The 26,083-nt window shown below is 43.1% G+C and overlaps 1 protein-coding gene across 2 annotated transcripts in view; it reads left to right on the forward strand.

Annotated features, from left to right (window-relative positions):
- Positions 1 to 26,083, forward strand: part of SRRM4 (serine/arginine repetitive matrix 4) — a 182,258-nt gene that overhangs the window by 54,803 nt on the left and 101,372 nt on the right. Inside the window, exon 1 of one of the 2 annotated variants that reach the window (XM_055235619.2) lies at positions 5,428 to 6,183. The exons of the other annotated variant lie outside the window; for it this stretch is intronic. Coding sequence (XP_055091594.2) covers positions 6,008 to 6,183 — 176 coding nt within the window. The 5' untranslated portion in view covers positions 5,428 to 6,007. Of the gene's footprint in view, positions 1 to 5,427; positions 6,184 to 26,083 lie in introns of those variants that run through there. 2 annotated transcript variants of the gene reach the window in all.

Here is a 26,083-nt window from a genome sequence, read left to right on the forward strand (position 1 = left end):
AGATTTCATAGGTGCCCCTCTCTGATTATCCCCTCTGGTTACAGAGATGTGATGCCCTGTTTCCATCTTATCAGGAACATTTCTAAACCTTTCTGCTTGTAGTAACTCTATATTGTTGAATATCCTTCTTTATCCCCTTCTTCTGTACTTTGAGTCTTTTCATATGGCTAAATGTCTTTATCTGCTGGCCCCTGACTTACAGAGTGAAGTCCTTGATTCTAATAAATTGGAGGCCTACATATGTTCTAAGAGGGGCTTAGTCGATCTCTGATTGGATATTTCAGGCCACATGAAGGGAAAAGGGAAAATTCTTATTGTCATTTTCCTTTTCCTTTTCAAAGAGTCAGGTGCTTGGAGAGATAAGAGAGAGAGACGGAGCCAACGATATCTTTGACAAGGAGTTTTGCCTGCATGGAAAAATTTCTTTTTCTTGTTTGTAGGGAAGCTAGAAGTGGTATCAGACTTCAGTCAGCAAAATCTCAGCAGTGTCCCACGTCTTCACACTTCAAGTACTCTGTGAACCAGTGCCACAGTCTCCACTTGGTGTGGCCGTTGTCTCCGCTTTGCTTTCCAAAGACAATACCGGTGGATTCCAAAATTTGATCTCAATGTCTTTGATAGCCCACCCTGGCTTCCAGGCAGGTGTTTGTAAGGCTCAGCCAGGGTCTCTTCCATTTGCTTCCAGGCCCATCGTTCTGAGCATACGGTGGCTTGCAGCTGAGCTTGGGCCTCCTTCCACACTCACTCTGACAACCCCATATCCTGCTGCTATTTTCCAATGTGTCTTTCTTTGGCTGTGAGAGTTTCCCTTCCTCAGCTTCCAGCAGAAACAGAGTGTCTTGAGGTTGAATAAAGGAATAAGACAGGTTTCCCTCAATGTGTTTATTTCGCTCATCATCTCAGTGGCAGTTTGAGGACCGCCAGTGGAGGAAGATAGATGACATCCCTGAAGAGTTCTTGCTTGCCAGTTAGATTTCAAATAATGTCCCAGGGAATAATGGTCCAGGTTTAAGGGAGAAGGAAAGGGGAAAAGATGCAGTGAGTGCAGAAAAGACAAGGAAAGAAAGAAGACCCTGGACAGAAAGGAAAACGGTACGGCCAAGTGTTCTGTGATGCCCATAGGTGCCTTATGAAAGTACCCACTGCTCAAGCCAGCTATGTGCAGGGTTTCTAGGGCAGTCCCACCACCCCAACTCGTGCTTCAGGGATATGATGATGTTAAGGGTGCTCTTCCGGGAGGGCTCCTTGTCCACTCTCTTCGTTGCAGCCACTCACCCTTCTGGGGAAAGAGGACACACAAAGAAATTTCTGTCCCATTCCCGAAAGGTCTTAGAAATGGATTGTGGTGGAAACAAGAAGCGATATCAAACACCAGACCAAGAGAGGTCCACGCCCCCTGCTGGTGAAAACAATAAATAGCTCCACCATTTTTCCTGGGCGTGGGTTCCCCCCAGTTCTTGGGTGGGTGGGGCTTGGTTTGGTCTGTTTTGCTCAGATGGTGATGGGGGTTTGGGGGATAGGGAGTCCATGGGAGAAAGAGAGAGAGATCTACCAGAATAAATGACACCCAGACTGCAAAATACCATACCATGTGAGGGGGAAAATGCCCCAGGAGTTAAGGATCGTCATCAGAAAATGGATTTTCCAGTCCAGAATGCAAACAGATTGCGGGGTCTTGTAGGTGGAGCTGCTGGGGAGACTGGGAGGCAGGCGGAGAGACAGGGTGCCCTTCAGAATGAGGATTGGATTTCTGTTGAATTTTTTATGGATGCCTGTAAGCCTCCCCATCACATTATAGTCTGGATGAAAAATTATCCACCAAGGAAAATAGATCTGGGTGAATCAAGATTTCATTGCCAAGGGCCAAGTTATCACATGGAATTTCTTTGTGGGTCAAAATGGCTGATTTATTTATATGTGTACCCTGTGGGTGTCTATTAGGCCTCCCATGCTGTGATCACCATGGGGACAGCTGGCTTATATATATGTGTTGCTGGGCATGTGGTGGAACTGAAGCTGAACATTCACCAAAGAGAAGGGGAAGGAAGGCATGGAAATGTATTTGAGCTGCTTCTAAGCAGTCAAGGCCAGAGCCCAGATCTAGGACTTGAGATATCTGGGTTCTCATTCTAATTCCATTGATTGCTGAATACGTAAATTTGAATAATAACATCACCTTGCTGAATTTCAGTTTCCTCAACTGTAAAATGAGGATAGTAATATTCTCTGCTGAGCCAGCAGGTCAATGAAGTATGACAGTGGCTGAAATACTATAGGAATGACTAACTTGGGTAGGGATTAATAATGCTATTATATCTATTTATTTAGTCATTCAACAAACACTTATTGAGCAACTACTATGGGCCATGCACTTTGCTAGGTGCTGGGGACACAGCAAAGATCAAGTAGGCACTGCCTCTGCCTTCTTTGTGTTGACAGTCCAGTGGCAGAACAGATAAGTAATCCTCCTGTGCTTTGCTAATACACTTGATTCTTTATCCTTGAAATTAAAAACTTTTACCAAGATTTTTAGGTGTTTGTCTTTTCTCATTATTTGTTCCTGGAACTTGCTACGTCTGTTTGACTTGCAGACAGTTGTTCTCAACTCAGCAAAGTTTGCTTTATCATTTCTGTGTGCTGTTTTGTCTCCTTCTTATCAGACAGTATCAAGTGTTCTGGATTCATGCTCCACGTTTTGTCATGTTTCCTCTCCATTTTCATGTCTTCATGGGATGCTACAAGGGGGTTCTGTCCTCAGGAATTTGCTGGTGGTATTCCTGCTGCCCAGTGAGATCTGATGTATTATCAGCTATTTGTAGAAAGCCGTTATGATCCTCCCTCACTGTCCCTCATCCTCCAAAAAACGTACTGTTATTATGGGAGCCAGAGGGGTGCAACTGAGGAGCTGAACTGGCCTGAAGAGGTCCAGCTGATCCCTTGAGGTGGAACACCACCTACCAAGAGCAGATCTTGTCTACTTCAGCTCCACATTTCAACGCTCAAAATGCAAGGGTACTGAACAGGGAGCTGAAGAAATAAAGAAAATCTGGGATGGGATTGGGTTGAAACACAACAAGCATCATCTCAGCTCTTAGGAACATGCTAAGAGTTGGATCAAATCAGCTCTCATCACCAAACTGGGGCACCAACACTCCATATCCTGCCATAGGGCTTACCCCTGCTTTCATAGAGGAAAAGATCACAAGCCAAGCTCAGTGATGTTGCAGTCAGGGTGGACACACTGTGCAGCACACCAAGAAAGCACCATGTATGTGATAGCCTGTGTAAATGGCGTGCTCTTGAGTACACACAAGGGTTTCTCCTGGAGGGCCTGGCTGGGGTGGTCCCTGAGTGACGGAATTATGGGTGACATCAACTGTTTTCTTCTCTATTTTATTCCTGGGTATTTCAAATGTCCTATTATTTTCACATTTTTCCACTAGTATTACTATTTCTATACTATTATTATTTGTTTGTTTAAGGAGTTTAGTAAATCACTCATCACTTCAAAGTTTGAACAAATATGCAGGGTGACCACCTGATCCCTGTTGGTGTAGGACTTCCCCAGTTTTGGCACTGAAAGTTCCACATCTCAGGATGCCCCTCAGTCTTAGATAAACTAAGATTGTTGGGCACCTTGCTGAGGTGGTATATAAACCACACGGCAGATTAATAACCAAACAAAAAACACAAAGTGCTATCATAAATATGCAGCGCTGAACTTGAGAAGGCTGCAGTAGAAAATGTGACCTGGTTCTGAGGCTGAATGAGGATATTTGCCTTTGATACCTGGGCTAAATCCTGAAACTGAGACCCACATTTGCAGATGTGGCTGGAGAGAGAGAGAGCTTTTCTCAGCCACCCATACACCAGGGCAGGAAACAGCAGGTGAAGCACACGCATTGCCCCACACACCAATAAAGCCTGTCCCAATTATTTCCATTCTCTGACCATTTGGATGCCAACTTTCACATAGAGGGGAGTGAATATGGGGAGGGCAGAAGATCAGAAATGTTAGTTATATGCAATTTTCCCAATATGGAGAAAGAGTGGATAGAAGTCACCTCCCCTAAGGGACAAGACATGTATATGAGAAAGGAGAAAAAAAGGCACCTGTCCCAACATTAACAACAATAAGAACAACAATAATAATAGCAGCTACCTTTTATGTTACGTTATTTTATTTTATTTTATTTTATTTTATTTATTTTTCCATAATTTATTGGGGTTCAGGTGGTATTTGGTTACATGAGTAAGTTCTTTAGTGGGGATTTGTGAGATCCTGGTGCACCCATTACCTGAGCAGTATACACTGCACCATATTTGTTGTCTGTTATCCCTCGTCTCCCTTCTACTCTTCCCCCCAAGTCCCCAAAGTCCATTGTATCATTCTTATGCCTTTGCTTCCTCATAGCTTAGTTCCCACATATCAGTGAGAACATATGATGTTTGATTTTCCATTCCTGAGTTACTTCACTTAGAATAATAGTCTCCAGTCTCATCCAGGTCATTGCAAATGCTGTTAATTCATTCCTTTTTATGGCTGAGTAGTATTCCATCGTATATATATACCACAGTTTCTTTATCCATTCGTTGACTTGATTGATGGGCATTTGGGTTGGTTCCATGATTTTGCAATTGTGAATTGTGCTGCTATAAACATGCGTGTGCAAGTATCTTTTTCAAATAATGACTTCTTTTCCGCAGGGTAGATACCCAGTTGTGGGATTGTTGGATCAAATGAGCTACCCTTTATTTTTATTTTTATTTTGGGGTGATGGAGTCTCACTCACTCTGTTGCCCAGGCTGGAGTGCATGGCATGATCTCAGCTCACTGCAACTTCTTCCCCCCCGGGTTCAAGCAATTCTACTGCCTCAGCCTCCTGAGAAGCTGGGATTACAGGCAAGTGCCACAATGCTCAGCTAATTTTTTTTTTTTTTTTTTTTTAAATAAAGGCGGGGTTTCACCATGTTGACCAGGCTGGTCTTGAACTCCTGACCTCAAGTGATCCCCTCGCCTCAGCCTCCCAAAGTGCTAGGATTACAGGCATGAGTCACCATGCCTGGTGGTTGACTATTGACTACTCTTTATATCCAGGCATTATGTTAAGTTTCTTACATATATAAGTTTATTTGATCGTTAATAATTCTGTGAAAGGTACTTATATTACCCCATCCTTCAAATGAGGAAATCGAGGCACAGAGAGGTCAAGCCATTTGCCTAAGACACCCAGCTAATAAGTGCAGAGCTATGATTAAAATCCAGTTCCACGTGAGTCTAATTAGATGGTAGGTTGGAGTCACACCTCTAAAATTAATATGATTTTGATTGGGCCGCTTAACTTGTGGATGCCTCAGTTTCCTCATTTGTCCAATGAGGATAATATGCCTTGATTAATCTTACAGAGATATTCTGAAGATCCAGTGAAATGGTGAGTAGGAAAGTACTTTTCACAACTTACCCATATAAATTATTTTTTACATAACTTACATAATATCAATGGCATTTCAATTTCAAGAATAACACGATGAACCCTACAGGTTTAAATGACAGCCCTACAATCTGGATCCCATGGACATTTCAAAGTTGCACTCTGTGTTGAAAAGCAGAGTCAGATGATAAGGTGAGGCCTGTTTCCAGACCAAGATCTCTGATTTCTTTAGCTTTTGTAGAATGCCTTTGTATTTTTAGAGAGACCTGCTGTGGAATGGGTACAAATGGAGAACAACCAGTGCCCCACTTGATTCTTGATTGGAGATCAGGTAGTGTTGAGACTCCTATTTTTAGAGAGGGAACAGTGGGACAGAGGAGATTAGATGCTCTGGATAGTGGTCAGAGGGTGATGAGCATTCTCAGTGAAAGCAGGAGAATGCCTACTGTCTACAAATTGCAATCTGAGCTCAATCTTCTCAGCATAGCTTGGTCCTACCAGGGTCCTTGCTTTAAGGTGGTGGGGAGAGGGTGGTAACAAATCTCTCCAGGACCCTGTATCTCTTGGAAACTTTAATGTCATTTGTGGTCATGGAACCAATGTCACGAGCTAAGAATGACCTTGGAAATCACTCAGTCCAATGCCTTCATTTGGCAGATGACAAGAGTCTCAGAAAGACTCCAAGACTTTCCCAAGAACGCGCAGTCAGTGGCAGAGCTAAGAACAAGAACTCAAGTCTCCTGACTCCCAGGTCAGTGGTCTTTTCATCTGACTAACTGCCCTATAATGCAGTTTGAATCCCAGATTGAGGAAGCAGGTTGTACAGTGAGGTGGGTGGGCTAGAGAGAGCTGTAAGCAGGCCTGGTGGGAGAGGAAAGGAGAAGGGGTCAAAGGGTGGGCAAGAAAGAAAAAGAGGAGAAAGAGGAGACATGTGGAAGGAACGGAGAGGCAGCGACAAAGAAACAAGACTTGCAATAAATAGGAGAGATGCTATGGAAATTACTTTTTGAATGGTATTTAATTGGTTTATTAGTGTAATTCAGTTGCAGTTTGATTTGATTCAGACTTCTGATGTGTGTGATCCACCATCCACCAAGGACACTGCCAGCCTTACACAAGCAGCAGCAAAAGGCAGATCTGAGAGGAAGAAGGGGTGGTAGACAATGGAAGATGAAAGAGAAGGTGAAAAGAGGAGAGATGAGGGGAGGAGAGGAGAGGGAAAGGAAGAGAAAAGAAAAGAGAAGAGGAAAGAAGGGCAGGAAGAGGGAGGAAGGAACTGAGTGGTGGAGGGGAGATTGGAGATGGAGGCAGAGAAGAGAAGAGAAAGAAATGAGGAGAGAAAGAAGATGAGAAACAAGAAAGACAGCCAGAGATGGGGGCATGTGATAGAGTGACTATGAGAGGCATGAAAGGGAAAGCAAGGGCCAGGAGAGATCAAGAGAGATGAGGGAAAGTATAAATACAGCAAAGAGGCTGGCAAGGCTGCGGAGAAATAGAAACGCTTTTACACTGTTGGTGGGAGTGTAAATTAGTTCCACCATTGTGGGAGACAGTGTGGCGATTCCTCGAAGATCTAGAGACAGAAATACCATTTGACCCAGCAATCTCATTACTGGGTATATATCCAAAGGAATGTAAATCATTCTATTATAAAGATACATGCATGTGTTTGTTCATTGCAGCATTATTCACAATAGCAAAGACATGGAATGAACCCAAATGCCCATCAATCATAGACTGGATAAAGCAAATGTGGTACATATACACCATAGAACACTATGCAGCCATAAAAAGGAATGAGATCATGTCTTTTGCAGGGGCATGGATGGAGCTGGAATCCATTATCCTCAGCAAACTCACGCAAGAACGGAAAACTAAACACCTCATGTTCTCACTTCTAAGTGGGAGCCGAACAATTAGAACACCTGGACGCAGGGAGGGGAACAACATACACCTGGGGCCTGTTGGGGTGGGGGAGGGAGAGCATCAGGATAAATAGCTAATGCATGTGAGGCTTAATACCTAGGTGATGAGTTGATCTTTGCAGCAAACCACCATGGCACACATTTACCTATGTAACCTGCACATCCTGCACATGTATCCCAGAACTTAATAAAATAAAATGAAATTGAAAAATAAATAAATACATACATACAACAAAAAGAAGTTTAGGAAGTCCTGGGAGACCAAGGAAGTCAGCGGGGCACAGAGCAATAGATGTGGAGAGACAATGAGAGACAAAAACAAAGAAAGGACAAAGAAAAAAGAAAGGGCATGGGGAGAGAAGAAAAGGGCATAGGGGAACAGTGAGTTACAAACACATACACATGCACATGTACACGCATACACACATACATACACACACACACACACAAGTCTTGGGCATCTCCTGATGCCCTTGAGGACCCATTGGCTGGACAATCCCTGGACTTTTGTTTTTTGTTTTTTGAGACGGAGTTTCGCTCTTGTTGCCCAGGCTGGAGTGCAATGGCACGATCTCAGCTCACCACAACCTCTGCCTTCTGGTTTTCAAGTGCTTCTCCTGCCTCAACCTCCCAAGTAGCTTGGATTACAGCTGCCCACCACCATACCCAGCTAATTTTCTATTTTTTAGAAGCGACGGGGTTTCTCCATGTTGGTCAGGCTGGTCTTGAACTCCTGACCTTAGGTGATCCACCCGCCTCGGCCTCCCGAAGTGCTGGGATTACAGGTGTGAGCCACTGCGCCCGGCCTATTCCCTATACTTCTAACACTAGGGTAGCACCAGGACCCAGCCACCCTCCAGGCTATTTTCCAACCCAGGAAGACTTTCTATGTCAGTGGTGCCAGTCCCTCCCCAAACCTTCTGGTGACAGCGGTGGCCCTTAGGTGCAGCTCCTGCCCTTAGATGCAGCTCCTGGTGGGTACCTTGGGAGATAAGGAGGGCGGGCTTGGGCAGGTACAGACAGTAGCATTTCAGAGCTGCACAGGCCCAGAGTTTTTATTAAAGCTAATCCTCTTCCTTTCACGGATGGGGAGACAGGACTCCAGGGAGGAGAATGGAGTCAGAGGCAGAGCTTCCTCAGCCACATGTCCTGCCTCCCAGAGCCCCTGCAGCAAGTTCTTGGTACAGTGCCATGCCGTGGTTATGGGCACAAGCTTTAGACCCAAACAGACCCAGCTGTGTAGACTTGGCCAAGTCCTTTAGCCCCCCTGAGCCTCACTTTCTGCAAAATGTGGATTGAGACAATTCCTAGGTCATAGGGCTGCTGGGAGGAACCAGGGAGATAAAAATATATGGAAAATATCTAGAAAAAAAAAGCCTGGCACATACAAAGTGCTTGATATATTATGATTTTTACTATTAATAAAAGAAGGCACCTGAGACCCGCAGCAGAGTTGGAGGGGGGTTCTCCTCAGCTAAAATTTGAGAAGGGCAATGGGGGCATAGTGGGTATGAATGTGAACTCTATGCATCAGAATGCGTGGGTTTGGTTTCCAGCTCTGCCGCTGAGAGACCTTGAACAAGTTAATTACCTTGCTGTGTCTCAGTTTCTTCAACTGTGAAATGGGAATGAAGCTAATTCCTATCTCATTGGATTGTTCACGAGAATCAATTAATACAAGTACTTAGAACAGGGTCTGACCCATAGTAGGTGTTAGATGCATGGTAGCTCTCATTGTTAGTATCATCGCTGGGCTCAGCTATATGGATGTGGGGACTGAGATCCAAAAGGTGGACACACCCAAGGTCACATGCAGTTAGTGCAAAGCTGGGATTTGAACTCAGATCTGCTTGCAGGCTCAAGACTTCCCAAGACTCCAGAATCCCTGTTCAGAAATCTTTCCACATTGCCACACTTTCCAAAGAGGAAGACCCACCCCCGCCCCTTCCCCACAGCCAGCACCACATGCCTTGTTCTTTCTGACTTAAATTTTAACTGTATCTTTGATGAAAACCCCTCCCTTCCATAAGGAGAAAGGGCAGAGTGTGTTATAATCAAGACTTAAGAACTCCCAGTTCCTTAGGAACTCTGCCCCCTACGCCCCACATTCCCCTTCCCCCCTGCCCCCCACCCCACACACACAGACACACCCTGCTTCTCCATCTGTGATTACAGAAACCAACTCCATGTGGCTGATGGTAATCGGTTGGGAACCCTGGCTAGATTTGTCTCTAATACCGATTCTAGGGACCTGTAATTTTCATCAGCACCGTGTGACTTTTTATGGAACCATAAGATGCATGGCACAGCTAATGAGCTGTAATTCTGAAGAGCTTCTGCCTTGATTGGGACTAATTATTTTTATAAAGGAAATAATTAGGCCAGGCATGGTGGCTCAAGCCTGTAATCCCAGCACTTTGGGAGGCCAAGGTGGGCGGATCACCTGAGGTCAGGAGTTTGAGACCAGCCTGGCCAATATGGTAAAACCTCGTCTCTATTAAAATACAAAAAATTAGCCAGGCATGGTGGCAGGCGCTTGTAATCCCAGCTACTCAGGAGGCTGAGGCAGGGGAATCGCTTGAACCTGGAAGGCGGAGGTTGCAGTGAGCCGAGATTGCTCCACTGCACTCCAGCCTGGCGACAGAGCGAGACTCCATCTCAAAATAATAATAATAAAATAAAAAATTATTATTATTATTATTAACAATCCCAGCGACCCACCGATGGGGAAAGGAGGCCTGCTTTGGGCACCATTATATCCCAGGGCTGGTTTTCAGAACCTGTTGATCTCTTCTCAGCCTGGGACTGAGCAAAGTGAAGGGGAGCAGTGGTCCTGTCTTCACCCTCATCAAAGAGCTTTTGCAATGGGGCCCTGGGAGCAGGAGGAGGAAAGTCCAAGTCTGACCTCAGCCAAGAAAAAGAGATCTTTTGGCCTCTATCCACATGAAACTCACCCAGAGAATCGGGGAGCTAGAAGGGACCCTGGAGCTCTGAAATAAATCTGGCAGTCTGGGTTTGGATTCCAACTATCTAACCTTAACATCTCTGCATTTTGGGTTGTTAGCGGGCCCTGGAAGGATTTTGTAAGGATTAAATGAGACAATCTGTGAAAGAAACATCTAGAGCTTAATGGAGACATCTTGTAAATAACTTTTATACATGATTCACAGTTCAACATCATCAAAAATGCCCAGAGAAGGGAGAGCGTTTAACTAAGGACACACAGTTGGCAGCAAAACCAGAATCAGAACCCAGGTCTTTCCAGGCCTCTGCGTTGCTGTTTTGTGTTTGTATGTTTGCTTTTAATTTCACCATGGTAAACTCTCCATTATCCAATCTCTCTGAAACATCTTGAACACTGATGATATGGCCCTTATTTAGTCTGAATTATCTGGATACAATTTGGTCTTCTATTTCACAGGTGTAAGGAAGCAGCACAGTCTGGATCATAAAAATGTGTGGACTCCGGTAAAACCCTGCCTCTACTAAAAATACAAAAAAATTAGCCAAGCGTTGTGGCAGACGCCTGTAGTCCCAGCTACTTGGGAGGCTGAGACAGGAGAATGGCATAAACCCGGGAGGCGGAGCTTGCAGTGAGCCGAGATTGCGCCACTGCACTCTAGCGTGGGTGACAGAGCGAGACTCTGTCTCAAAAAACAAAACAAAACAAAAAAATGTGTGGACTCTGTCTTCACACAGTTCAATGTTTTATGGCTTAGCTACACCATTTCCTTGCTGGATAATCTTGGGAAAATCTCTGAAACTGTGCTCAGTTTCCTTATCTTTAGAATAGAAACAATAATGAAATTTACCACAAATTTTACAAGATAATAAGCATAAAGTGACATTTAACAAGCATGTACATTTGTCAGCTAATGCCACAATAATGCTGTGTAACAAACCACATCCAAACTCAATGTTTTAAAAGATTAATCATTTCTTTTATTATTAACTTTTTATTTTTTTTAATTTCAATAGGTTTTTGGGGAGCAGGTGGTGTTTGGTTACATGGATAAGTTCTTTAGCAGTGATTTCCGAGATTTTGGTGCATCCATCACCAGAGCAGTGTACACTGTACCCAATGTGTAGTCTTTTATCCCTCACCGTCCTCCCACCCTTTTTCCCCAAGTCCCCAAAGTCCATTGTATCATTCTTATGCCTTTGCGTCCTCATAGTTTAGCTCGCATTTATGAGTTAAAACATTAATCATTTATTCTCACTTTGCAAGTACAGTTAGTTTATCTAGGCTGAGCCCAGCTGGGCTTGGGTTTAGATCTGTTTCACATGCACTCATTTCCTTGGACCAGTGGTCACCTGGACAAGTTCCAACGTGATGGTAGAAGTGCAAGGGAGGCAAGTGGGAAAGCACAATCTTTCTTAAGGCCTAAGCCTGGAGCTGGTACACTGTCATTCTTTCCCTACTCCATTCGCTAGAGCAGGTCACATGATCAATGCCAACACTGATAGGTGGACAAATAAGCCCACCCCAGTAGGAAGAACTGCAAAGTCATATGACAAAGGGCATGGAAGACACACGACAAGGAAGCAGAACAGAGAACCATAATGCAACCTGCTACAATACACAATTGATGCTAGCAGGTCTTATAAGAGACAAATGTTGCAACTCTAGATCTTGAGATATAATTCTGCATTCTGTGTGCATGTTACTTTGCAGTTTTCAGAGTTTCCCTGTCTCAAATATTCTTTTATGTTGCCCCCACTGCAACCCTGTGAAACAAGAATTAGAACCCCTGTTTTACAGTGAGGACACTGGATCTCAGGGTGATAATGCAGCTTGCCCCAGACCACAGCTGGAGAGGGTGGTAAAGCCAAGACCCAGCTCTGGGTCTCCCTAACCCAGTCCCAAATCAGGGGTGAGCCAATGAGTGCAAATGAAGGGAAATAATTCCCAGTGGCCTTTACCTTTCTTCTTCTTCCTAAAATCAAATCATCAAGACATATTTAGCGAGCCCATGTGATGGAGGTGAAGGAGCTAGATAACACACTAAGAATAAACATGAATTGTGAGCTCTGGAAAATATTCTCATCACTTGCCTGGGATAGAGTTTTCCAAGTCCCTCCTAGTGTTTAAGAGCATGGGGAACCTGAGGCAGGGAAAACCGGGTTCAAATCCTGCCACCAGCTCCCATTCATTATTTATACCTGGACATTTGAATTCTCTGAGCCTTGGTCTCCTTACCTGTAAAATAAGGATAATAATAATAGCAATTGCAGGCTGGGTACAGTGGCCTGTAATCCCAGCACTTTGGGAGGCCAAGGCGGGCTGATCACTTGAGGTCAGGAGTTCGAGACCAGCCTGGCCAACATGGAGAAACCTTTTCTCTACTAAAAATGCAAAAATTAGTCTGGCATGGTAGCGCTTGCCTATAGTGCAAGTACTCAGGAGGCTGAGGCAGGAGAATCACTTGAATCCAGGAGGCAGAGGCTGCAGTGAGCTGAGATCACACCACTGTGCTGCAGCCTGGGCAACAGAGTGAGACTCTGTCTCAATAATAACAATAATAATAATAATAATAACAGCAATTGCATCAAGAAGTTGTGAGGACAGATTCATTCATTCAAGACATCTTTATTGGATACCTACTGTGTGCCAGACACTGTTCTAGGTGCTAGAGACGTAGCAATAAATACAGGAAAGCCTTTGCCCTTATGAAGCTTAAATTTTTGTGGAAGAAGACAGGCTATAGACAGATACACAAGCAAATACACAGTGTGAAGGAGAAAAATGACACATGGTAAGGGGGATAGGGAAAGCCTGGCATTGGGCGGGGTCCCAGGTTGTTTTTTACATCTGGTGTTTAAGAATCTCACTGATGAAGATTCTTGTGACTGATGAAGTCACACTTGAGCAAAGAGTCAAAAGAAGTGTGGAAACAATCCAGGGACATCTGGGGGAAGCATATCCCAGGCACATACAAAAGCTGGTGGTGGGTGTATACTTGGCCAGTGTCATTGGAGCAATTTGAGAGAAGAGGAAAGTGATAAAATGAAATTAGAGAAATAACAGGGAGCCAATTTGTATAGCAATTTTTTCGTTATTAGCAGGACTTGGCTTTATAATTTGAGTGAGATAGGAAGCCTTGGTTTGAGAAGAGGGCTGGCACGATCTGACTTCCATTTGAAAGGATCGCTCTGGCTATGGGGCAGAGAGTAGCTTTAAGGGAACTAGAGTATGAATTTAATGAGATAATGCATGTGGAGCTCTTAATATGGAGTCTGATCAGTAGTGTATTCGTTTTCTAGAACTACCATGACAAAATGCCACAGACTGAGTGTCTTAAACAGTAATAATTTATTTTCTCATTGTTTTGAAGGCTGGAAGTTCAAGATCAAGGTGGCAGCAGGTTTGGTTTCTTCTGAGGTCTCTCTCTTTGTCTTAGAGATGGCTGCCTCACTCTGGGTCTTTACATCATCTTCTTTTTATACATATCTGTGTCCTAATCTCCTACTGGATTAGGGCCCACCCATAGGACTTCATGATACCTTAATTACCTTTTAAAAGGTCCTATTTTCAAATGCAATCACATTTTAAAAGGTCCTATTTTCAAATGCAGTCACATTCTGAGGTACTGAGGCTTAGGACTTCATTATATGAATTTTGGAGAGACATAATTCAGCCTCAAACAAGTAGTAATCTCTGTGCCAGGTACTGAGAAAGGACAGCAAGGACGCTCACTTGTCCTTGGCATGACATGGTTTTCAGCACCTTCACCATCTTTAACAGAGTTCTGGATCTGTTCTGGATTTGTTTGATCTCCTTTCAAGAAGTAGTTGTGATCACCTACATGTGCCAGGTTCTAGTGATGATGATGATGAAGAAGACAGGGCTCTGCTTTTAAGGGGCTCTTGAGGATTTTGCTCAGCATAGCTAATTGCGTGAACAAATTCATCCTGATGCATCAGTGGGTGTTCATAAATTTTCCTCTTGAGGTAATACGTCTGCCTTTTAGAGACCTTGCAGTTCAATGGGGTGTATATGGTGGAACTTGCAGCAGAGTGACAGGCCTTTAGGGGTAGGTATCTTTTGTCATGAGAGCTCAAAGCACACATTGCCTTGTATCCTAGCTTACTTGTTAGTGTCCAACAGTTCGGTGAGAATAAGAGCCATGTCTGCCATTTTCCACTGTATATCCACTGTGTGGCCTCTTGGTTGGCACCTAATAGGCATTCGACAAATATTTGTTGAATGAATGCATGGACCTCAAACTGTGTTATCTAGAACTGTGCTGTCCAATATGGTAGCCACTAGCCATCTGTGGGTATTTATAAATTAAATGTTTATTATTAAATGTATTATTTATTTAATATTAATTTATTATTAAAATTAAAAATCAATTTTCTGAGTCACCCTAGCCACATCCCAAGTGCTCAGTAGCCACTGGTGGCTCCCAAATGGGACAGACAGATACAAGATGTAGACCATCTCTGTCATCATAGAAAGGTTGCAGAGCCGGAACAGTGGTTCTCAACCAGAAGCAATTTTTTCCTCCAAGAGAATTTGGTAGTGGTTGGAGGTGTTTTTGGTTGTCACAACTGAGGGATTGCTACAGGTGGCTGCTGGATAGAAGCTAGGGATGCTACTAAACATCTACAGTGCAGAGGACAGACCCCCAATAGTGTCATGGTTGGAAAACCATGTTGTAGATTATCAGCTTCCAGGACAGCCCAAAGATTTCTACCTGAAGCAATTTGTATTTACATAAGATTGTGATGCTATTGTGTGGGTGACAGCTCACATATTTACAACACTCAACAGTTCACAAAGTTGAGCCATCCAATGTAATCCTCCCAACACTGGGAGAAAAGTAAACTCCTACTCTACTGGGGAAAAAAAGCAAGGCTCAGACATGTGTCTTAGAGGGTGCTGAAATGGAACTCAAGTGTGCAAGTTACAGGGAAGCTGCTTTTTTTCTTAGTTAAGAAAGAATTTTTCCAAATATTAGAGGTTTCTGAAAGTGGAGGGAATGAATCTTCTCGTGTTGAAAGTACTCTAAGATTACTCCATGGGGCTGTATTTCTCAAAGTACCCATTAGACTACAAAAGAAAATTCCATGACCCCAAATTTCTAAGAAAGACTACACAATACTTTCCCTTCCTTGGCCTTCGTGTTGCACTGAACATATTAAAGTCACTGATAAGTCCTGCAGCAACAAAGTCTGGTTCTTTTGTTTAATCTCTTGTTTCTTAATCTCATTTGAGTACACAATCCCATCCCCACTCCATTATAGAGGAGCAAGCAACAATTAAAGTATGATAGAGCCGATGTTTGGTAGAGCACATTTTTGGTAAATGCTGCTTTACAGCATCGTCAGACACGGTAGGTAATAACAAACAATCTTTCTGTCTTCTGGGCCCACCTGCACTTCTATTACTATCTAGGTAACCATGGGCAAGTTTTGGTATTTGGTGAGGAACATTTAGAGTGTCTGGATTTGAGCTAAATGACTTACCCGTGGCCACACAGCTAGAGTGTACCATTTTAGAGCTTGGCTGGCATTTATTTATCATTTTCCTCTTTCTGCCTCTCGGGAATCTATTTGATCAGTGTGAAGTCTTTCTCCTCAAGAGGCTGAATCAGAAGCAATGCGCCCAATTCATCTGCTTGATGCCACACTCCCAAGGGGAATTACATCACCTGCTGTGTTTAGAATAATCACCGTGGCAACTGTGGCTGCTCTCGTGTATGTGGACTGTTCCCATGTAGCAGTGATGGGTGCTGGCTCATATGAAAGAGAGGGACAGGTAGTGAGTTTCCACTGCTAAGGACCCTTAGTTTTCATGTATGTCTGTCTGGTGATAACTGGGTGGGTGGATATGTCAACATGCAATTTGGTGTTTCCAAGACTCACCTGGGAAAGACATGTATAAACTGTAAACTTTCTTTTATAGCTTAGTTTAATTCCAACCAAGTACTGGCATAGAGATTACCTAGGATGTTTAACTGCTTTTTTGTTGTTGTTGTTCTTGTTGTTGTTGTTGTTTTGTTTATTTTTTTTTATTGAGACAGAGTCTCACTCTGCCACCCAGGCTGGAGTGCAGTAGCACGATCTCACGGCAAGCTCCTCCTCGAAGGTTCACACCATTCTCCTGCCTCAGCCTCCCGAGTAGCTGGGACTACAGGCACCCGCCACCACGCTGGACTAATTTTTTGTATTTTTAGTAGAGACAGGGTTTCACCGTCTTAGCCAGAATGGTCTCGATCTCCTGACCTCATGATCCACCCGCCTCAGCCTCCCAAAGTGCTGGGATTACAGGCGTGAGCCACCACACCCAGCCTAAGATGTTTAACTGTTGAGAGACAGAGAGGACGTGGTGTGGCACAGGAAAGGAAGGTCCTTCGGTAATAAATAAATTGGAGATTGGAGTGCTATGTTTTTCAAATTTCTGTACCCAAATTATTATTTGCCTGAGAGATTTGATGTGGCTGCATAGAAACAGAATGAAATTTCACGGAATCTCATGGTGAGAAAGTGATTGTGCTTTCAATTCACTTTCTCTCCTTCCAATTGTCAGAGAGTTGTCTCAGTTTGGGGCTACAATGTTTTTAACACCTCTCAACACTTGCTAATCTTCCCTTTTTTTTAACAAAAGAAGGAGCAAGTGTCAGGCTCAGAGTCTGGGGCAAGTAGCAGTGTATAGCTGGAATTTAATAATGTTCTCTTGTTTTCATTTGTATCTATTTTAAGACCTCCTTCTATTTATAAACAGGACACTTATTTTCCATTTACAATTGTAATATGAAGTTTCCTTTTTAATTACATGTATTAAGTTAAAAAGTAAGCCAACTGCAAAAATACTAATAAGCAAATAATAGTATAGGAAACACATGCATAAATGGACAGCAATCATTATTGGTCTTGTGTGGGCAGCTGAGGCTTAAGAAACATTCTGTGGGAGACGTGGCTTAGGAGGAAGGAAACCTGCATTAAGAGCCAGCTCCATCATGCACTGCGCTGCCTTGAGAAAGGCTTGTGACTCTCTGAGTCTGTTTTGATGTCAATTAAATGCAGATAATAAATTTCCTATCTTATCACATAGTCAATGTGAAATAATTATATAAAGCACATAGTAGGGACTCAACAAGTGGAAACACCCGCTGTGCATATTTTGTGACTAACATATCAATTTGTACACGTGGCATCTCTAAGGGTCCCACGTTTGGGGTAAAACAACCTTCCTTGTGATCAAAATCCCAACAGTAATTTTTTTTTTTTTTTAGTTTTGTGGGTATGTAGTAGGAGTATATGTTTATGAGATATTTTGATACAGGCATGCAAAGCATAATTATCACATCATGGAGAATGCAGTATCCATCCCCGTGAGCATTTATGCTTTGTGCTACAAACAATCCAATTATACTCTTTTATTTTAAAATGTACCATTAGGTTAATATTGGCTATAGTCACCCCATTGCACTGTCAAATAGTAGATCTTATTCATTCTTTCTATTTTTTTTACCCATAAACCATCCCCACCTCCCCCCTGCCAACCTCCCCACTACTTTTCCCATCTGCTGGTAACCATCCTTCTACTCTCTATGTCCATGGGTTCAATTGTGTTTATTTTTAGATCCCACCAACAAGTGAGAACATGCAGTTTGTCTTTGTGTGCCTGGCTTATTTCACTTAACATAATGATCTCCAGTTCCATTTATGTTGTTGCAAATGATGGGATCTCATTCTTTTTATGGCTTAATAGTATTCCTTTGTGTGTATGTACCACATTTTATTTATCCATCCACGTAACAGTAACACTTTTTGAGCACTCACTGTGCCAGATGCTGTTATAATCTTTAGATATGCATATTATCTCATTTAACATCCTCATTGATTCAGTGAGGCGGGGAATATTATTATCCCACTTCACAGATGAGGCATAGGGAAGTAGGGTAACTTACCAAAATCAAACAACTAGAAAGTGGGAAAGACAGACCTCAAATTCAGTCAGCCTAATTCCAGTGTGCATGCACTTAACCATTCTCAGAAACCAGACTTTCCTACGTTTTGTGGACCTACAGCAAAGCTTTGTTGTTGATGATGAGGGTGATTGTATTAGTTAGGAGTCCTTTGTATACAAGGGATATAAGCCACACAAAGCTGGATCCAATAATAAAGGGGATGTATTGTCTCTCATACATGAGAAGTTGAATGGCTTCAGTTCCAGATAGATCCAGGAGCTTGAGCAATGTCATCCCTGTATTCATTTCTTGACACTATTCTCCATGGTGTTGATTCCATTCTTATGCAGCTGTCCCTTGGGGTGGCAAGAGTGCTACCAGAGCACCACACTTTTATCCTTTTTTAGCAACCTCTAGCAAAGGACAGTTTCTTCCTAACGGTTTCAACACAAGTTCCAGAATTGAGTCTCCCTGGCTCTGGTTGTCCTGGCTTTGATAGGTGCTCATCTCTGAACCAACCACTGTGGCCAGGGGCATGTGATGCTTAAAATGACCAGGATGGGGTCATGTCCCCTCTCTGGAGCTGGGGTGAAGCCACCTCTGCTTGCATCAGATAGACTGAAAGTAGAGAAGGGGCTGGTCCCTCAGAGAAGAATCTGCTGCTCGTCATAACAAGAGAGAATGGATGCTCAGCAGGGAAATTTATGCCCTCTGTGAAATCTTATTTTTAATCTTCATTGAGAAGATTCATGGGCTACACAGGAGGGAACAGACTGGAGTTTCGTCACTTCTCTCCTACTGGTTTGCTCTGTGACAGACAACCCAATAAACTCTAGTGGGTCTCAGTGTCTTCAGTTGCTACATGGGGCCAGTAACTCCTTCCACACATGCCTCACAAGACTATTCTAAAAAGCACATGCAATGATGTTATTTATAAATGTAATTAACATTGTGGCTTTTTTCCCCTCCAGGGTTTCCATAAGACACATATTTTAGTTCAGGGTTTTTTTCCAAGTGGCAAGTACCACTCTCAAAATCTCAGTTTAGTCAGCCTCTGCTGGATTTTGAAGACCTGCCTTTATTCCTCCCCGCAAGACTGAAATGCCACACATTTGGTATCGACTCAATAGCAGTTTCAAAGAGGGCATGCTATGTGCCAAGCACTGTGCCGGATATTTTTATATGCCACCTCATTTAGTTGTCAGATGACCCTGTTCTGTCATGAGTAATAAGAGGGAGAGAGAATAACACAGGACAATTAGTTCTGGAGAGCTGAGTTCAAATCCTGATTCTGCCTCGAATAGCAGCAGGACCATGGCAAGTCACTTAACCTCTCTGAACTTCAGTTTCCTTACCTGTGAAATGGGAGCAACACAGAAGTTATGTCATAAAGTTGTTGGGAGGATACAAGGAGCTAATACATATAGTGGGCATTTGCCCAAGGTCACAGAGCAGGCGTAGGTGCCTGCCCTTTCTGCTTCCAGAACCCATGCTGTACTGCCTAACGATAGAACCAAATCTCTTCTGGGGCCATGTAGGGACGTCCTTTAGCTTCCAGCAATTGCAGGGTCTCTGGGCCCCTCCAGTCTCTCCAGATTTGCTCTGTACACCCTGGCTACAATTGCCTGCTGCAATGTCTTGAAATAACTCTGCTCTTCCGGCCAGCCCCCCTCTCAGCCTCCCTCCCACAAGGCCCAGAATAGCCATGTACATCCTGGCTCCAAAACAGCCTGCATGATGCTCCCTCCCCTTTGATAATAGCTCAGCTTTGTCTAAGTTCTGGCATCTCCAGGACCACAGTGCCTCGTGCAGCCACAATGAGGCTTAAGTATGCTATGCTATCATGTAGAGATGTCATTTGATGTCAGCTACAAGGAGATGTCACCTCATCATTTTACCTGGGTGGTTGGGGAGGCAGGAAAGATGATGTTATCTCACTTTGCTGATGGAGAAACCAAAAGATTAGTGACAGGTCCATCGTGATGGTCTCATGTAACATTCCGGTGAAGCTTTACCATTGATTAAGAGAGCTCACATTTCTGTCTCACTTAGAATCTCTTTGCTATGACCTGCAAGGCATTCAAAACCTGGTGCCTGCCCACCTCTCTGATCTTATCTTCTGCCTCTCTTTTCCTTTCCTGTTTTTCTCAAGTCTTTCTCACCTCTTTTCAGTTTTTCAAACCCACTAAGCTATCTGTTCCACCTCAGGGCCTTTGCACATGCTGTTCTCTCGGCCTCACTTGTTCTCACTTAGCCTTCTTTTGCATGCATGGCTATTTTTTTCTTGTCATTCAGATTTCAAGCAATTCCCTCCAAGTTGCTCAACCCTTCTTCCTTTGTTGCACAAATCACAAATATAATTACACATATTTTTTCCCAGAACACTTATTTATTTAATGTCTGTCTCCCATGCTAAATTGTGAGCTCCATTATAGCAGAGACCTACCTGTCTTGTTCATTAAGTTTCTGCAGAGCCCACTACAGTACCTAAATCTTGGAATCTTTCTGGCAGTAAATATTTTTGAAGGAAGGAGAGATGGGTTTGCAGCAATGTTATTTGGTAAGCAACATCACTCCCATTCAACAGATGATAAGATATAGGCACAGAATATCCAGGGATTTTCCTAGATCACCTCAAGGCTAAGAACATAAAAGAAATGAAACCCACATCCTCAGACACTTGGTCCATGGTTTTTATTCTTTCTTTTTTTTATTAGGTGAAGAAAGAAATAGTTGGGTTTTTTTCTTCAATTTTTATTTTAAGTTTTGGAATACATGTGCAGGATGCGCAGGTTTGTTATATAGGTAAATGTGTGCCGTGGTGGTTTGCTACAAAGATCAACTCATCACCTAGGTATTAACCCCAGTGGCCAGCATCCACTAGCTATTCTTCCTGATGCTCTCCCTCTCTCAGCCCCCTGACAGGCCCCACCATGTGTTGTTCCCCTCCCCGTGTCCATGTGTTGTCATCATTCAGCTCCCACTTAGAAGTGAGAACACGCAGTGTTTGGTTTTCTGTTCCTGCATTAGTTTGCTGAGAATAACAGCTTCCAGCTCCAACCGTGTCCCTGCAAAGGAAATTATCTTGTTCCATTTTATGGCTACATAGTATTCCAGGGTGTATATATACCACATTTTCTTTATCCAGTCTATCAATCATTGATGGGCATTTGGGTTCGTTCCATGTCTTTGCTATTGTGAACAGTGCTGTGGTGAACATACGTGTGCATGCATCTTTATAACAGAATGATTTATACTCCTTTGGCTATATACCCAGTAATACGATTGCCAGCCCAAATGGTACTTCTGTTTCTAGATCTTTGAGGAATCACCATACTGTCTTCCACAATGGCTGAACTAATTTACACCCTCATCAACAGTGTAAAAGTGTTCCTTTTTGTCTGCAACCTTGTCAACATCTGTTGTTTCTGGACTTTTTAGTAATTGCCATTGGTCCAGGGTTTTTTCTATCCCTCATAGCTGCTTTCAGAACAAAGGCACAAAACCATGATCTTCCCCAAGGGATGCCAGGAAGGACATCTCCAGGAAAATAGACTCTTTGGGCTGATTCTTGACCTACAGATTTAAAAAATCATGAGAAAGAAGATGGGGAAGGGAGTTCCCAGAAGAGGGAACAGTAGGTGCAAAGCATGTAACTGCCTCATTGTAAGCACTGGGCGTATAAGAAATCTTTTCTTGATTTACTCATTTGTTCATTCATTTATTTGTATGAAATTTATTCTATATCTATTAGGTATTATACATTTTGGGATGTACTAAAATACATAAACAAATAATAACATTTAACACTAATAATACTAAGTATTAATGAAGTCATTAATAAATAAAAAGGATTAACATGTTGTTAACAAATAGTAAAGATTAACAATTACTCAATCTTTACTGAGTCCATATTGTGCCCCAGACACTGTATTCAGTGCCTTATAACAATGAGATAGATATTCCCTGAGACTGGTATGGCAGTTGTCCCCATTTTACAGAAAGGTAGACTGAGGCTTGAAGAGGTTAAATAGCTTTCTCATATTACTCAGCCCAAAGGTGGCAAAGCTGGAAATGGAATTCAGGCACTTTGAGTCAAAAGTGCAAGTTCACAATCTGTTGGTCACCTTGCTCTTCCTATAGCCCTTCTGTGGTACAGGGTCTAGCATATTATAAAATATTTCTAATGAAAATGGCACGAGCATTCCTTAGAAGTGTCAGCTACTATCAGAAATCTTTCCCCCCTCCCCACTTCTTTTGATGCTTCCTGGAGGGGAGACAAGCCAGTTACTGTCTGGTCTCCCTAGAGGACACACTCCAGCTCCATTCCCCTGCCTCTCTTCCTCTTTTTCCTCCCTTTTTCTTTCAGAGCCATTGTTCTCTTAACATGTTTTGCCTTCTAAGGCTTCCCCTGCCGATAGCAGCTATATTTGGTGCCATCCACACCATCTTGCAATGGTGTGTATGAGTCCTGCAGTGAAGAGGTCTGTGATCACCATCCCACCCGCAGCAGAGCCAGACAGAAAAAGTTGCCTTCAAATCCTGCAATTACCTCTCCTTAGATTGCTACTTAGCTGGAGACACCTCCACCCAGCCCTCCTCTCTGCCCAGCAAGCTGAAGGTCTGTGAACAACAGGGCAGCAATTCAGGGCCTCCAGAGCAGTCCTCAGCCCTGTAACCACTTATATTTGGGTCTTGGCTTAAGAAATATTGATTCTACCAATTAAATATCCCTTTCCCTACCCGCCCTGTCCCTTTCTACTTTACATTCAACCCCTTGACAACTATGTTGAAAAGACTCAGAATGCTGTTTTTATTCATTCATTCATTCATTTGTTCATTTGTTCATTTTGTATGTGTGACAGGTGCTGTGCCAACCAGATACAGATACCAGTTAATAACATACCTGTTTGTTTCTCTCTATGTAGTGGGGTTACAGAAGAGGCACATTTATCAAGGACTTGGGGAGCCAGAGGAAGCTTACAGAGGAAGTACTGATTAGGATAAAACTTAAGGCATATGCAATCACTGGCCATGGCCAGGAAAGAAGAGAGGAGCAGTGCATGTGTCCCCACTATGTGCCAAGAGTGATGTGAAAGAGGGCCTGGCCCAACTAGGGAAATGTCTCCCTGGCTACAGTGTAGGGTGAAAGTTGAGAATTGAAAGAGTGGAAGCTGGGGAGGTGGAAAGGGATCGGATTTTGCTGTGCAACATAAAGGACATGATCTTATCTTACAGGCAGTGGGAACCACAAAAGGTTTTAGGCCGTTATATCTTCTCCACATCTCATGTCACTGCTACCCTGGCTCTTGACTACTCTTCTATATCTTTCTAACAAGAAATTTTTATCCATTACCAAGTCATATCCTGTTAGCCCAGGACTATCTATCCCTCAAGCAAACCAGATTTCAAGACTGAAATGTCCAGAATCTCTGGGGAAAGAAGAGAGGGTGCAGAGTCCCTTCATGTTGGGGGTCAGTGGAAGATTTGTGTTGACTGGTTCATCAGCCAGTTCTCTGCTTCATGTCAATCCAATCTTCTGTATGCTGAGGAACCACGATTAGTAGAATGGAAGCCCTAGGGTGGAAGTTGAAAGTCTGGACTAGGCACTGCCCTGACTTTGTGTAGATTTAACCCACTTTTCCAGATCTCAGTCTCTCTATCTATAAAATGAAATGATTAGAGGCTCTTTCAGCTTTGATATTTCATGAACTAATGGGTATCCAGGAAGAGCAAACTGATATCTGAGAAAGCAATTACCTGAAAATACCTGCATATTAATATACGATGCACAAACTCTTCTCCTTGGAATTACTCACTTTGGTGGACAGATGAACAAAATAGGAGAAAATAAAATAAAGTGTCCAGGAGAGCCATGGATCGAAAGTGGAAATGTCTATTGATATACCACTCCTATCTCACACTGTTGAACATGGATGGGCATTTTCACATGTATCCATTTGAGCATTCCCACACATTTATGTGACATGGATAACTACCTGTGTGTACATTAACACACATGCATGTACACGTTCACACTCACTTACACCCTCATCCATTTACCCAAATGCACTGAGGGCTTTCAGTATCTTAAGTGTTCCTTATGGGAGTCAGGTCTCTGAGTGTTCTGTAGGAATTAGTAGAGTTTGTGTATTATCTGTAATTTCTTTCACAAGACCCCCTCCCAAGTATGGCCCAAAAGAACAAAATGAGGCCCAGGACTTCAACTGTGTAACACTCAGCTTCTCATTCTATCTTTAGCCCTGGAGAATTTCTCTCATATGCTGGATCCTCTGCATTTTACATTCCAGGTTTTCCAGTTCGCAAAGGACATAATGACCTCTGAAGACAGCTTCTGGGATGAGATCAGCTCATGCCCACTCTTATCAAACATCTTATCAACCTAACTCATAGTGTGAGATGAAAGGAGGAACACAATCCCTACTTGCCAATTAAATCCTGGTCACTGGCTAGTTTGCTTTAAGAATGGAGCCCTATACGCTACCACGTCCCTTCCCCACCACCTCCTGTAGGACACTGGAGTGTTACTTTCTGTTCTCATCCGAGCATGCCTACTCCCTCCGTGCACCTCTTAGTGTGGAATGTGTGTGTGTGTGTGTGCATGCGTGCGCATGTGCACATGCAACAGCGTGTGTGACAAGGCTGTGTACTCAGCAGCAGAAAAGTCCTTGAAGGTTGAAGGAATGAATAATGGAAGGAAAACAATCGCCACACTGTCAAGCCCCAGACCGAAAATTCTTCAAGATGAACTCAAAAATAGCAATGTTTCCCGCATATTAATTATCTTGTTCCGACGGTGGGGGCAGAGTGTCCTTGAAATGTGGTTAGAAAAGAAAAAAAGGTGTAGCCCTGCGTGTGCACTTGGGTGTGTTGGCAGAACTTAGGCTCAAATCCAGGGGCTTTGCTGATTCATGTTTCCTAGAGCCTGACGGTGGTTCAGCACCAGGGACAGCGACCGCTGATTAAATAACAGGCTGCAGTGAATCCAACCATGAAAGCACTACCTGGCTGTTGCAGCCGTCCTTGCCTATTGAACCTACTAGTTACATTACTTTTCAGGTGTCTCTCACTTTTATGGAATGTGTGCTATTGAAAAGTTTTGTGTAAATCTATATTTTATAATGTGATCAATCTTGAAACACATTTACTTATTTCCAATCTTCCAAGGGGTTGAGGCAGGAAGCTAGGAGCTTTTGTCCCCCTCATTTCTGAAAAGATAGATGTGTCCTATAACTTAGTAGTTAAAAGTGTGATAGGATATACCAGAATTTCTTGGCATTATTGACATTTGGGGCTGGATAATTATTTGGGTGACTGCTCTGTGCATGATAAGACACTTGCAGCTTCCCCGGCCTCTTCACACTAGATTCTTATTGTATTTCCCCAGTTGTGACAACCAAAAGTGTCTCCAGACATTTTTAAATGTCCCCAGAGGGAAAAAATGTCCCACCTCCATTGAAAATCTATGGATAGATGTGCAGTCATGCGTCACTTATAAATGGGAATACATTCTGAAGTATGCATTGTTATGCAAACATCATAGAGTGTACTTACACCAATCTAGATGGCACAGCCTACTTCACACCTAGGCTGTATGGTACAGCTTGCTGCACTTAGGCTACCAACCTGCACAGCATGTTACTATATTGAATTCTGTAGGCAACTGTAACACAATGGTAAGTGTTTTTGTATATAAGCATATCTAAATGCAGAAAAGGTACATTAAAATACAGTATAAAAAATTTTAAAAATGGTTTATCTGTATAGGGCACTTACTGGACCTTTC

The sequence above is a fragment of the Symphalangus syndactylus genome, chromosome 13 (genome assembly GCF_028878055.3).
Source record: "Symphalangus syndactylus isolate Jambi chromosome 13, NHGRI_mSymSyn1-v2.1_pri, whole genome shotgun sequence".
NCBI classification, from domain to species: domain Eukaryota; kingdom Metazoa; phylum Chordata; class Mammalia; order Primates; family Hylobatidae; genus Symphalangus; species Symphalangus syndactylus.